General features: G+C 36.2%; 1 protein-coding gene across 8 annotated transcripts in view; it reads left to right on the top strand.

Annotated features, from left to right (window-relative positions):
- Positions 1-9,412, top strand: part of CUL2 (cullin 2) — a 52,923-nt gene extending 43,511 nt beyond the window's left edge. For all 8 annotated transcript variants that reach the window (XM_074867710.1, XM_074867720.1, XM_074867770.1 and 5 more), the window contains 4 exons: positions 173-375; positions 2,929-3,030; positions 3,768-3,884; positions 8,602-9,412. In XM_074867710.1, the coding sequence (XP_074723811.1) occupies positions 173-375; positions 2,929-3,030; positions 3,768-3,884; positions 8,602-8,733 (554 nt within the window). In that variant the 3' untranslated portion in view covers positions 8,734-9,412. The remainder of the gene's footprint in view (positions 1-172; positions 376-2,928; positions 3,031-3,767; positions 3,885-8,601) is intronic.
- Positions 9,413-15,281: the final 5,869 nt, after the last annotated feature.

The raw sequence follows: 15,281 nt of genomic DNA, 5'->3' as shown, positions 1-15,281 counted from the left end.
CTATATGTGTAAATTCACACCACCAGTTTTCATCTTCCTATTCCAAGTGTTAAATGCATACTTAGGTGTGAGTTGAATGTCTGGAAATGTACGAGGAGCTCTAGTAGTTAGGCTTCAGATGACTTTTCAGCACATTCCATCAGTTTATAAAATACTGCTTCTATCATTACAGGTGAAGTAAAAATGAATTATTTGTGCAAACCTTATGTAGCCATGGTCACAACATACCAAATGGCAGTCTTGCTTGCCTTCAACAACAGTGAAACTGTCAGTTACAAGGAGCTTCAGGATAGTACACAAATGAATGAGAAGGAACTGACAAAAACCATCAAATCCTTACTTGATGTCAAAATGATCAACCATGATTCAGACAAGGTATGCAGTAATGATATTAAACTGTTTCATGTTGTCAGTCTTGTGATTCTAATATTTGTTGAGGGCTTTTTTTAATATACTACAATAGGGCTTTTTTAATATAATAGAATCCACTTTTTTTTTTCTAAACTGTATTATTGACCCTTGTGAACAGTTATAAACCTGTATTTATGAGGGAAGAGATGGGAGGAAGTAGACTATCTGTGTCATATAGGCTCTCCATGCCTGTTACAGCATGGTATGTTGAGAAGGTAATAATGCTAGGACTGTTTATTGTTTCTGTTGCATTTCATCGACATGGCTTTAGATTCACTGCCTTTGGAGGGGAATGTTCTTTAAATACACCACTTTAAAAGTTGTACTGAATCATGGGAAGGAGCCTGAGTAGTAAACCAAAGAGTTTACAGAGATCCTAAAAAAAACAACTGTGGAATTAAGAGACTGAAAGCAACAGCAACCATGTTCTTCCTTGCTAATGGATTGCAGGAGAAGGGAGGAGGAGGAAAGAGAGCAAGGAGGGCTTGTGTGAGAGGATTTTTGCTGCGATTTGCCAAACTATCCTTCCATGAGTTTCATGGAATTCCAGTGATACCTGAGCTTTGTTTGTGGTTAAGGCAATGGTTGATACAGGTTCTGTTCCTGACTCTGCCTCATGCTTCTGTACAACCTATATGAAACCAGTTACCATTTTTCCCTGTACAGCGAAGGGCACAGATATCTGCTGTGTAAGAAACACTACAGAAGTGCCTGTGTGTACCATACAAACTTTAGCATGTGCTTCCAGCTAGCCCAAAAAGCCTGTTATTCAGACAGTATCAGGTAGAAGAAACTTGAGATAGGCTGTTCGCTTCATTTATGAGATGAAATCCAAAGCTGCTCTGATAGCTGCTTTTTTTTTTTTTTAACCAGGAAAATATTAGAAAATGGTAAGTGAGATCACAAGGAGAGTCTGATGTTGACTGAAGCATAGGACTTGCTTCCCATATCTAGAAATGAGCTCAGGTTGGAACAGTGGCTGGGAAGATGTCTGTTAAGCCACGGGTGAAATATAACCCTGGGAGCTATTACAGAAAGCAGTGAAGTTTTTCATAATCATAGAAAGTTGCCCATTATTTAAAGGATTTAGATTTATTTGTGTCTGCTGTATAAGGTTTCCCAGTTTCTTTAAGCATATGTCATTGAAGAGTGAATGATAGCTTTCCAACCCTTTTACCTTTTAATGTTTACCACTGCATTTCTGGTTCTTTAACTTCCAGGCTATGTATTGAAACATCTCTGCTAATTCTGTTTTCTTTGCACTCCATCCAGCAGTGTGAAAGCAGATCTGTAGACAGTCTATCAGCTTACTTACTGAATAAGCCAGTGAACTTTTGTGACTTAAGCAATGAAATTAAATACAGTAACTTCTCTTAACCTGTATCTGAGCTACACAGAAAAGTACATCGTATTAAATGTTGTAGTTTACTTTTGTTTGTTTGGGTTTTTTTGAAAGAGGGAAAATAAAATCTTTTGGCAAAATCTTTATTGGTTTATTGGAATAATGCCTTTTGAGTTCATGCACAACACAATTTATTTTGGTTTATACTCAACCATGTAAGCAGAATAATGCTAAAATTTAATGTTAGCTTATATTTTTTAAAGCTGTCAGTCTTTGCCCTTTCATGTTAAATTTTCTATACTATGCCTGGATATTATAAAATGTTATAATAAAGTATAGTTGTTGCAGAAAAAAAAATAGAATTAATACTGTTTTGAGTATATATTTAAATAAATATTGACTGTGTTTACTAAAGTATTTGCGCTTGAGGCAACCATAATTTGGCAAGATTTCAAAGTCTAAGAAGTCCAGTAACTTCATTCTGCTGGAAATTGGTAATATTTGTACAGAGTCTTGCCTGGAAACTGCAAAGATTGGTCAGGTCATCCTTTTAGTTGAATATAAAGATGTTTGGACTGCAGGGACTAGTTACCATTTATTGAAAGAAATGGACTTTTACATGTGGAAAAGAATTGAGATTCTGACAGGAAAAAATTAGAAATGTACAGATAGATATGGAACTGTAGAAGTTGCAGCTTGTCAACAGTTTCTGCTGTAACATAAGAAAAAATGCTTAGATGGTTTTCTTTAAGTTCTGGAAGGCAACATTAGTAATAGTTGTGAAAGCAGCAGCTCGCTCTCTTTGAGGTTCTGACATATATAAATGCAAATCCTACTTTCTTCGTAGGGATAAAATCAGTTTAAATGGAGAGTGCTTGCAACTAAGATGAGCTGTTGAAGTATTAAAACAGAAATTACTTTAATCATATTGATTTGTTAACAAAATTCATGTATTTCAGAATTCTTTATAGTGTTTTCTAAAATAGACTTGATTTCTAGGTTAGTTAAACTGTAGCTTAAAAGGTTGACCTCGTTCAAGTGGCATTTTAGAATTTCCAGCTACAAATCTTAACTTTTTTGTATGTATGCAAGCCCCTAACTGTGATTTTTTCGAAGTAAATTGTTATTATTTTCTGGTTCCATTTCTGATTTTTTAAAAAGTTTCTTTATTGCAGGAAGATATAGAGGTAGAGTCTACATTTTCATTAAATATGAACTTCAGCAGTAAACGAACAAAATTTAAAATTACTACGTCAATGCAGAAAGACACGCCACAGGCAAGTATTCTTCGGTGCTTCTAGCTTGAACAGCTTCAGAAGCTTATTTTTCTAAAACCAAATTTATTGTATTAGTTTGATGTAAGCAGATGTAAGAGTCCCTGTGTAAGATTACAACACCGTAAAGAAATTATTTAAGTTTAAAGCTTAAGCACTGCAAATTTTTTTGTACTTAAAATATAGGCAGAAGAAGATGGAATAGGGAATAAGAAAGTAGAAGAAAAAGATAAACAAGAGCTATTCCTCTTGTACCAAGTGTGATTGGCATTTAACTTGTCTTATCTAATGAGACTTTTTTGTTGGTGGTGTTTGTAAAAGCAACTTATTCCAGGAACAGCAGAACCAATCAACTCTACTTTCCTATGATTTTGTGTCCTTTGGCAACTAAAATTAACTCCAGTGTTGATAATCTGTGTTTCCTCTGTATCTCCTAAAACACAGGATTTTGTACAAGAGACGTATGTGCTGCCAAACTCAATACATTATAGTAAATTCTGCCTGCCTTTCTCCCTAGCAAAAATGCTGGTTTGGACGTCTCTTCCCTACCTTCCTGCTGACTTTCATGAAACCTGGTATTCTTCATTTATGGAAGTACTTTGCCTGGAGTTGAACTTCACCTAGATTTTTGTATTAATTGACCACTTCTAATAAAGTAAAAATATAGATTCAAGATACTTTTATGAAGTCTTTATTGATCTTAATATATTTTAAGCATTACTGTTCTTCCTGTATTGCAGGAGATGGAGCAGACCAGAAGTGCTGTAGATGAAGACAGAAAAATGTATCTTCAAGCTGCTATAGTCCGTATCATGAAAGCACGTAAAGTGTTGCGACATAATGCTCTTATTCAGGAGGTAAGATAAAATCCTCTTCTTAAGCATGATTTGATGAAAATCTTCAGCATAGTTGGGTAAAACATCTGACCACAAAACTCTCCCATGTCAGAACTAATACCTCAGTGAAATTAGTGAGAATTTCACTGGAGTCTACTTTGAACTGCAGTACTGGAGCACTAGCTGTGATCTCTCAATCTTGTAAATGTGTCTTAGCACTAAAGCATTAAGTGCCTCTGTGCTTGCTTTTTCCTGTTGGTTGGTTCTATGCCGACAGATGTTGTATCCTGTAAGAATCATTGCCAGACCTATAGGTTCAGTTGAAAACCTGAGTAAGGATATTCTAGGTATGGAATTTCCACAGAAGCACCTAACCAATTTTGAGCTCTAATGGTGATTTTATTCTAATTCATGACTTAAATTATTAAAGTTGTCTGAGTATGTAGACATGTATTTCTTAATCTCCCTTTCCCATGAAACGGTACAGTTGTCTAGATTTTTTAGGTTCTGCATTAATGATCTGTGAACTATCACAGACTGGCTGGGAAGGAAGTGCTGTTTCTTTTGGTTTTCTCCCACTTTCCCATTTGTGCTAGTTGCCTGCCTAATTGTATTTCTTATTCCAGCCTAGCCTTTCCTCCTACCAACCAGTTCCCAGTTCAAATTTTTTCAGCCTTCCAAAGTATTCTTCAGTCTAATTCATTCTTGTGTCTCCTAAGTCTTGCTGGATAGCCTCAGAGTGGACTGGTGGGAGAGGAAATAAAGATTCCTGCTTTATTCAACCATTTTGAGCATGGAGGTGGAGAAGCATTCAGTCATTTGAGATATGCTGTGTGCTTTCTGTCTTGTGGTGATGGAGGAAAGTTTACCACATCCACCACTCAATTTTTATTTCCTAAAATTAATAAGCAGCTACAGAGGGCTTGTAAGCCTAGAACTGGCGATGTGAGACATCTTAAAGGTTTTGGATGTTGAAGTAGTGCTTGTACACAACTACTCTCTGAAAACAAGCTTAATTTAAGAAATCTGATTTTGAATATCTAAAAGATGCAGCAGTGTAGGTCCTGATTATTCTCTAAAGCTTCGGTTATTTGGTTACTTAAATCATCCATGCAGTTATGATGAAATCCTGTAAGAATTTACAGCTAAAACTAGAAAATGGTAGGCAAACCCTGTTTCATCTTTAAAAATACTTCTTTCTCCCTACTCAATTTCCTAGAAAAAGTTTTCGAAGTGTACTTTGCTTGAGACCAGTTTATAAAGTGGAATAGATTACAAATGTTCATCTTTTGGAAACAAAAAATCCTTTCTGATGGCTTCTTCCTGTATTTAACTCAGGGAGCACTGTACAATGTGCCTCTGCTGCGTTTTGCTCTTGCAGTACTCTTGCAGAAGAGTATGGTCTATTAACATCACAAGCTTTTTCATGCTTTGCAAGAAAGGTGGCTATTTTGATTGTTACTCAGTTACAAACTAAATAGAGAGCAAAGATGGTGCTCCATTCATCTATCACCAGCCACATCCACCCTGTATTGTTTTTTCACCTCAGCTTTTAACTAAGTTTATGACACTTTTGAAAATCATATCCTTTATCATCTAGTCTTTAGTTCTCAATTTTGAATACTATTTAAATCCCAGATGGATTAGAGCACTTAAAAGGCTAGGCTTCTAAATAATTGATACCTTTGCTGCAGTATAGTGTGGGGACCTGATGTAGCCTTAGATGAGCAGCTGTGAAACCTCAAACAATAAGGTGAAGCAGTACAAAACTCCACTAGGGTTAATTTTTCCTTCTTTTGCACTCTGAATTAATTTGTGCCAATCTCCATGCTGCCTCAGTTGAGCTGTTACTGGGACCTGAGCTTTATTCTTTAAAATGTTGGGTGTCTTCTCTACAGTCTGTGCTATAGATGTACCCTTAGGCACTTGAGAAATTATTGCCAGGTCTTAGAGCAAATTGTGAGGAGACATGTTTTTGTATAGTTAATAAACATGAAGATGAAAATCTCGTGTTAAGTGGAAATTTTACCTAGTTATGTCTGCATTGAGCTCAGTAACTTGTTTTGCTTCATGTTGTATGAATAAGGCCAAACTGCCAGGTGGTTCTAAGTTGAACACGCTCAGCTTTCTCACTAGACTGACATTTATTATAAAATTAATAACCATCACTTCTATTAAACTTTTAGAGTATGCATAACTAACTTCTTGTCTGTCTGACTTCTTTTTTTCTCTGTTAACCTTGTAGTAAGATTTGATTTACTGTCAAAAGCCTTTTTATTTCTTAAAACATGAGTTTATGATATTTACTAATGTTACTTTTATCATGATGTTTATATACTTATATGTAATGTATTCACTTAAAATTTCTAGTCTGACTTCTTGAGGATTAAGAATGAATCTTTTGAAAGGAAGTCTGTTTACTATGAATGGTTAATATTTTCTCACCTCATTAATATTTTTTTCTGAGATATAAGGGTAGGATTATGCTGTTATTAGAGATATGATTGAAAGACTCCTAGTCTTAACATAGTTAGGTCTGATTCTAACAGACTGCAGCACCACACATTTCATTTACGGTGAGGTGTCCAAGAAAATACTCAATACTCTTGGTAGACCTGTATATGTCAGAGTGTAGTCTTTGCTGAATTGTTAATTGTGTTAGATATGCCCTGATAGTTTTACTTTCAGCTCCACACTGCAGTTGCTTGCAGAATGAGGTAGCTTTTCCCTTAAAATGAGTAAAAGTCAGTGGGAGTAGTGGAAGGGAAAGGTCAATGCAGTCATTAGCAGAAAATTTTTTATTCTATCAAGTATTCTTATCCATCCTTCTTGATTGTATTATCTTTGATAAAACAAAACCAAAACCAAAAAAACCTTAGCAATACAAAATTCTATTTTTTCTTCTCTCTGTCTAAGTAAATACATGAAGTATGATGATAACCATCAGTTTGAGTGTAGGGCTGTGAAGTTAGGTGAAATCTGAGCAGATATATTAGCTTGTTAGCACCAAGTTTCTTCTCATTTGTACTGCTGTGGAACATACCAGACCCTTGGCTGCTAGCCCAACAAAACTCACTCTTTTGAGCTTTTTGTTTGCTTTGCTGGGTGAGTTCTACCTGGTGAGTTCTGTTGGCTCACAAAGGGCTCCAGCAAGCTCTAGAGCTGGGACAGAGCCAGCCATGAAAAGTTGTAAAGAAAACAGGAAATCCAGCTGAAATAAAAATCACTTTCTTTACAGAACAAATGAGCAACTGCAGGCAAAATGTATTGTGACACTTGAGTAGGAAGATCTTTTGTTTGAAAAATTTTCCAAGTTAATAGGTATGCATATTCTGTTACTACACACCATTTCCTCCTCTTCTCTACAAGAGAATGGGCAAAACTGAGAACTGCTAAGAGACATCTGAAGTTTTTCCTGCAGTGGCAGTTTCTTCCACAATGCATATATAGATTTGTTTTTACAATAAATAATTTTGTATTGTATGTATTACGAAGTTTCATTGTAGCCAGATGGAACTTGCCAAATTGTAGGTCTATGCAGTGACTGAAGAAAGAGAGGTTAATCCTGATTGTCTCAAATTGTATAGGAAAGGAGGTCAGCGGTAGGGGGACTCCACTTACACCTTCCAGGCAGCTGAGCAGTTGGAGTGCCTTCCAGGACTGGGTATACAGCACTACATGGGCTGGAACTTAGACAAAACACGACAAAACCAGCTCACATCTCATATCCTGGCAGCTGCAACAGCAATAAAGTAGTGTAACCTTACAAGATGATGACTAGTTGGGCTGTGTCTTTTGTGATGGAAAATGTCATCTAGGGCTTTTCAGCAAATTTCCCAAAAAAGAAGTGTTATTTTTTTCTTACAAATTTGATTGTCTAGTGCAGTACAATCTCTGAGGGTAGGCTGCATTTTTAATATATTTAAACTGTGCTATTCAAGAATGAATAAGGTCTTACAGCATTATAGTCAGATTTTTTGGTAATTTGCAACATGTCTTTTTAATGCTATAAAGAAAATACAGGTTTCACAAATCTTTATTAAATGAAAATGTCTTCTCTATCTTTTTATGATAACCAAAGTGGTGATGGATGAAAAGAAAATTGAGTTCAACTTTAGAGGTAGTTTTGAAAAATACACTCGAATGAAATTTAAGCATTCAAAATTGCATAAGCTATTAACAAAAATAAGATTAACACATTCTTCGGGCATTTAATTTCTGAGTAAGACTGCCATAACTCAAACAAAATTTGCGAGTCCATAAATTAAATATTTCAGAACAATGAAATTATATAAACAGAAGTAAAAGGGACCTAGTTTAGGAAGAGAAGTCAGTTAGCAAAGCCAGCATGGAAAGGCACGTGGTTTTACTAAATTTTCACTTTGCTTAAACTGTGATAATGGTGAAGAAATGTGTTAATATTAGATTAATATTTAACCTGAATATTTCTCTTCATTTGTACCATGACAAATTAAGCAAGCAAGAGGACTGAAAAGATCTGGTTAGCATTCAAGGCGAACTGAACCATTGAGCCTGAGCAGTCAGTTTAAGTATCCTGGCACTAATGTATGGAGATGCTTTGTTGGTTGTTATAAATGAACTATTCCAAGTTTATTTAATCCTGTCTTTAAAAAGAAAAATGTCCTAGGTTTGTCTTAAAACACTTAGTGAATATTTGTATAGCATTTATAACTGTTGTAAATAAACATAACACAAAACCCATGTCTGTCTTTTGCAGGTAATTAGCCAATCAAGAGCTAGATTTAATCCAAGTATCAGCATGATTAAGAAGTGTATTGAAGTTCTGATAGACAAACAGTACATAGAGCGAAGCCAGGCCTCTGCAGATGAATACAGTTATGTAGCATGATGTTGCTATCCTGCAGGTATGATTGTAAGGAGATCATTGCTGTCACTGTTTGGTGTGTTCCTGTGGGAAGAGGCAGGCCTGTGCCTCCATAATTGGTCACTTGGCAGCCCCTGTTTTTCTGCTGTTTACAACATCACCAGTGCCATGTCATGAGCGTCAATGAAAATGCCTATAGATATTTCAAGCTCATGTCATTATGACATTTCTTAAAACTTTACTAAAAGAACGAGTGAAGTATTGCTGAAATGTGGAAAATTGGTTGGGTACCATGCTTTTTTTTTTTCTTCCCCTTTCACGTTTGCAGTTGATGTTTTTTAATGTATCTTAAGACAAAGTTAAAAAAAAAAAAAACCAACAAAAAATAAAAAAAGACCAAAAAACAAAAAAAACCAACCTAAATATTGTAATATGACAGATAACCTAATAATTGTATCTACATTAAAATGTAAAAAAAATGACAGACATGATACTGCTGCTTGTCAAATAAAAAAATAAAGTTATATAATGTGTCTCGAAAGTCTGTAAATATTATTCAGACCTGAAAGAGTAAAAATAATGTTATGTGTTTGGGCTTTGGATAACCTCAGAAGTAGATCTGATGTAACAACTAATTTATATAAAACTGAATAGCAGGTATGTTATGTTTGATGTGATTATAAAAAAATATTTATGGTTATGTGCACACCTTGTTTTCTTGAGATTAGGCTCATTTACATTCTTAGTGCCTGAAGACCTACTCTGTGTCTGTTAATCTCACACTGTAGGAATATGTTACAAGAGAAAATAAACAGACGTTTGAGGGGATTTGAGTAGTGTAGTTCACAAAGAGTTAGGAATGGTTATCATGAACATCAGAGATATAGTTCAGTGGCTTGTGAAACCACCCTGTTAATGGGAAAGAATATAGTAGACTGGTAATTGAAAAATGTTGTTTCACTAATGTATTGGGTAGAAACACTACACGAGTAGGTATCTATGTTTGTTTTCACATAAGCCCATACTGGTTTTTTTTCTTGTTTTCCCTCCTGACTCATATTTTCTTCTGCCCCAATTAGATTTCTAGCTATTTGGTCAGGACAAGAAATCCATAGGCTATTTCATGTCCTGCGTTATTCATCAGGGGTAGCATGGTGAATCTTCACTCTCACATAAGCAAAGTATAGTTTTAAAAGGTACTAACTCTACCACTGGAAGCATTTGGAGTTTAAGAGCATGAAGAGTGTGAACACACTGAATGCCAGCTGCAGAAAAGAACTTCCTCATGGCTATGCCTGCAATTATCATTGACGGGATAAATATTAAGTTAACTTTAAATGTTCTATTTTTGCCAAATTTTACGTGTGTGCATATAAAAATATATATGTAGATGTATATTATTTGCAATATTTTTTTAGATTGTGTGATATTTCATTACCTACTAAAAGTCCACAGATCAATAATTAATTTTAAAGGAAAAACCCTTTGGGGGAAGCTTTTTCCTTCCTTTTTCTTTTTCTAGTTCTTTCTGTATGAAAGTTTTCTCTCTGACTCTCAGATTGTTGCTGTCTCTTATTTCTTAAGTGGCATTGCATTCAGATTTTATCTGGAGGGTATAGTAAACTTTCTATAGTTAACTAGGAAGTGCATCAAGAAGTGGTAATATGTTTTCCTTATGTGGATTTTGCTGAGAGCAAATAAAGGGCAATAAACAATGAAGGGCACTAAACATTTCTTCTGTATTTATGGTATTTTATCCCACTACACTAAGCTTTAGATTTTTTAAATGGATTTATGTCTTAAAGAAGTGAGTTTTTTAACTGATCTGAATGTGGTGCAGTAAGTCATTGTCTAAAGTGGTAGTTCAGAGTTGTATGTGTGTGTTGGGAGACAGCAAAGGTGCTTATAGTGTCACTAAGGGTAGAAACAGGAGACACATTAGCATAGATTTTGACTGGAGTGACTTTTAATCTCTTCCAGTGTGAAATTTTTCTGTGCTTTATAAAAAGTAATTCAATAATTCTTATGACAAAAAATTGAATAGAGGGAATATTCTATGACTCAATTGAAAAAATAGAAAAAATATTGCCTGACCATTGAATCATAGGATCCTTTCTCCAGAAAACAAACTAATGGTGACACCAAAGCTTCTGGAAACAAATGTGTTTTATCTTGTAACTTGTGTATGAGTCAACAGATTTTACTCTTGTTTCTTCATAAAAGGGTTAATAAAAGCTTTATTTAAATATAGATTGCAGTAGCAAAATTTTAAGACTGAGTTTGAAAAAGCCTTAACAAATTTATTTTCAGAATCACTTCAGAGGCAAAACAAAAACTTTACTGCTCTAGCCCAAACGTGTAAGGTTTTAGCATTACCTTATCTCTGAATTTTTGCATACCTAAACCATCAAAAGTAGCATTTTGTTTTTCAGATAAGCATGCTGCTGAGTTGAGACATGTTTAGTGAGTTAAAACATTCATATATTTCAGCGCAGTTGGCATCCCCAGACAATGTCTTTCATAATTACACACAAACTCAGTCTTTTTGGTGTGTCTTGGTAAACATGGCTAGAGCTGGGAAACATTTTGAATTCTGCTCTGTAACTCACATGTTCCCCCTAAGGAAAAAAGCAGCACAAAGATTCAGCCCTCTCACTGAAGTCATTGCTGGCACAGTGGTGCAGCTTACAGTGTAGTGCTACAGCCTGGCAACTCCATACATCTGGCAAGTGTACCTTCAAAATACAAAGTACTAATGGGTATTAACAGGAGGGGCAAATCATAAAAAGCGAAGACATACAAAAATGCCATGCATTTTTAAGTTTTCACTAGAAGAAACTGGTATAGTTGTACAGATTTTTTAAATTTGTTGTAAGCCTATTAACATGTATGACCAGCTAGTTTATTTGGAGCCACACAGCTGAGTCTGGAAACATAATGATTTCATATATCTCATACATTTCTAATATCAAAATGCATTTTACCTCTAATATTGAGTGTTATTGATAATTCTTATGCTTTCTGAAAATGTATTTCTGTGATGTTTTAATTTGCCTTCAGATTGATTATCTTAGTATAGGAAAGAAAAACGTGTACCTGTATTTCAGTGTGTTCATACATACAGGGATACTGGAGCTATGAAAGGTATTTAAATCACCATAACATGAGAAACAGTTTTCAAAGCAGAGAGTATTGTTACTTTTTAAGGAACCTTTTAATGAGTACATCACTTTCCCAAATAAGGAGCCGAGTACAGAAACTGGTCAAAGGAGAAATACATTTTATATAAGCTGGTATTTCAGCTGTGCTTAGAAAGCCATTTCTTATCATTGAAAAAGTTATTTTAAAAGCAAGTCTTACAACATAGTATTGATTCTTGAACAGAATAAATTCTTTGTACCCTAGGGCAAATATGTTAGGACTGTCCATTCTTTACAAAGATGGTAAGTACCTAGAGTTAATTAAGGTATTACAATCTATGAAAACATATTCTCCAGAAGGAATTGTTCTCGCACTGAGTATTTTCTCTTACTACAAATCTGAAGTTATCCTTACTTGCTTATGGTAAGTTGTACTGCACTTCCTAGGTGATAACAAAACCAAGTTTTTGCAAGTTGTCAGGCAAAAGAAGAGGAAGGATCAAAAAATTGCTTGGGTATAATAATTTTAAAACAATGCAAGGCTTTAGTAAACGGAAGTGTGTGTGTGGTTTTAAAGAGGGAGGGTGAACAAATGTGTCTGGTAAAAGTAACCAGACACGTGTAGCTTGGATGTGCGTTTCCTACTGTCTCCATTCTGTTGAATTTGCAATTGCATCAATAAGGGAAGAAAATAACAGCCAGCAAAAGTAAAGAGGTAGATGAAGAGGCTGGCCAGTTCGCCTCCCTTTGAGAAGTACTGCAGTTGTATTTTTGTGTTCTTTATCTTTGAATAGTTTAAACATGCACATGTTAATTAACAAGATTACTATTTAGTTCAGTATTGATGATTACTTGTCACACGTTTGAGGAAGAAGTGTGCTAGAATATTCAAAGAAGCAATGCGTGACATAGCTGTGTGTTGGTGCTGCTCCCATCAGCTGTCCCAGGGGCACACAGCACAAGACTTGAAAGCTTCCTCAGTCTCCCCAGTAAGTCCAGTCTTGCATATGCATCTGAGAAGTAAAGGACTCTTCCAAGCCTGAGCAGTAGGATGAAGTGAGTCAAAAGGTATTGCCAGTTACTTCTGAAACAGTTCTATTAGCTTAGGGAATTACTTCCACCATTCATGTCCACACCCTCTGTATGACCCTTGTGACTGAAAGCTATCAATGGTGACTTAAAACCGAAATGCTCACTTGCCTGGTTGCTTTGACTGGAGTAACAAACGGCTTGCGTTAACACTGTAGTAAGTTCCTCCTGCTCAGCTGGGGAAAGTAATGGGTGCGTGCGTTACTAGTCTATTAACAATATTAAGTTAAATCTGGTGCCAGCTGGTGACCTTGCTGTATATGAACCCTTTCTAGAGCTTCTGGACGAGCCAGAAGTCTCCTCTGGTATTTTATACTGAGGAGGGCTGTACTAACTTTGTGTATCCTTCCTTCCCCTCTTCCACTGAGGCAAACAAAATCATACACTGCTGTTTCTGTAAATATTGCTCTGCTAATCTTCTCTGATATAGTGTGATATACCAGGAACAGAAAATCATGTATTTTGGGACTACAGAAAGTAAAAGTAGGATGGATGAAACACTTGCCAATGTCTGTATAGCCAACGCACCAGTTCTTTGACACCCAACCAAATGTTTGACATATTAGTGTTTACAGGAGCAGTGGATACATAAGGAGATTGTTAGGTGTGTTTTCATCTGAAAGAGGCCTTGTTCTTAGCATAATCATTGAATGGTAAACACTAATTATCACCTTTTGGTGGAAGCTGGTGGTTCTGATGTGTATCAAACTACCTTTTTCCAGCAGCTGTGAACAGTAGCAGTGTAGTTGCCAGCAGTTATTAAAGAGGAATGGTTTGAGGACAGTTTTGAAATGTGGCAGGTCACTGTTGCCTGTCTTTTAGTGTTGGTTATGTCATCTATAACTTACTAGGAATATATAATAAAAAGTGTGACACTTCTCAGATAGTTTTTCATATCATGTTGAACAGTTTCAGTTCCATTTCATAAGATGTACTTGGGCTATTTCCTTAAAAATTCTACTCATGGGTCCATTTTCCTTCCTTCTTTCCAGCCACCAGCTTAATAGAATTCATGGTCATCAAAACTTGAGTTTGAGAGAATAAAAAAATATATCTGAAACTCATGATATTATGTATTCATCTGAATATTTGAAGCCAGTTCAGAATGTTTTATGGGATTTGTTTTAAGCGATGCCAGGCATTTGACTCCTTCAGAGTGGTGAGATACATGGTGTGAGGTGCTGCTGCCTGGAATTAATCAAGAGGAATCTGTCAGTGGAAGGGTATGAACAGTGTGCTGACTCTTGTGCTTTGGAAGTTGATCTAGTGTGTCGCTGTGCACAGGATCTAGCACATCACTCATTCTCTTCAGGGTTTTCTTCTGTTTTAAAGAGAGGGCATAAGCACTTGATGCCAGTGGGCATTCAAGAAACAGGAGCCCCGACCTTTTTGATGAGTCTGTCTTTCATTCTTTCCTTTACCAGGAGAGTGCCTCAGTCTTAACCAGTAAGGCAAGAAAGGCCTATTACCTCTCTTGCATGTGTACAAACTTAAATTGGCTTGAAGGTAAAGCAGTCAAAAGAGGTGAACTCTTACCTGCTTCCCAAGGCTTTTTGTGTATTTTTCATAGCAGTATTCAAGGGACGAAAACCCAATAATTGGGACAAGGGATCTGTAGCTTAGTCATGAAGGTATTCCTGTGGGAGCTGGGGCTGTGGGGTGTGCGTATGGGTTCCAGTCAGTGGGTTGGTATGCTAAAGATGAGCCATCTGCTTCTCAGTGCAGAAGGAAAGCAGCAGGGGCCAGAATTCTGTATGCAAACTTCATTCTCTGTGTTTGTTGATGTCCATACAAGACTTAAGTGATAGCTAGTAATCTAATTACCAGTGATGAATGAGTATGTGAAAGTTTAGAGACCATCTCACCATCTGGGGACTCAGAAAGACTTGGAAATTAGGCTTTCAGAACTACCTTTTTGGATTTGCACATATGTTCTGCCTAACTGCCATCTGAAGCCATGAAAATGAATCATGTGAATCTCACCTGTAGCCTGGCCTTAGTGATTCCAGGTGAAATTCTCTCTCCCTTTCCCCAAGTGGGTGTCTGCTGCCACATGTTTTAGTGTACTGGTAATGTTGTATCTAAGCCTTACTGTAGCCACAAATTGAAGGGAATAGATCTACACCCAGAAAGTGTGCACTGCTTAAAGTCTGAGTCACGGCTGTGAATCAGAGATGTGCCCGTTGCAGCTGGTGAAGGAGATTTGGAAAGATGTAACATTCCTGTTGAGAACAACAGTAGTCTTATTTTGGGACTAAGGAAACCTTCCATCCGTGTGAAAAAAGACTGTAGCCTTAAGAAGCCTCTATCAATAGAGGAGACCCCACAAATTAATACCAATCA

This window comes from Strix uralensis, chromosome 1, assembly GCF_047716275.1.
Source record: "Strix uralensis isolate ZFMK-TIS-50842 chromosome 1, bStrUra1, whole genome shotgun sequence".
Classification (NCBI taxonomy): domain Eukaryota; kingdom Metazoa; phylum Chordata; class Aves; order Strigiformes; family Strigidae; genus Strix; species Strix uralensis.
Note: the sequence above shows the minus strand (reverse complement) of the source record. Positions and strands in the feature narration are given on the sequence as shown.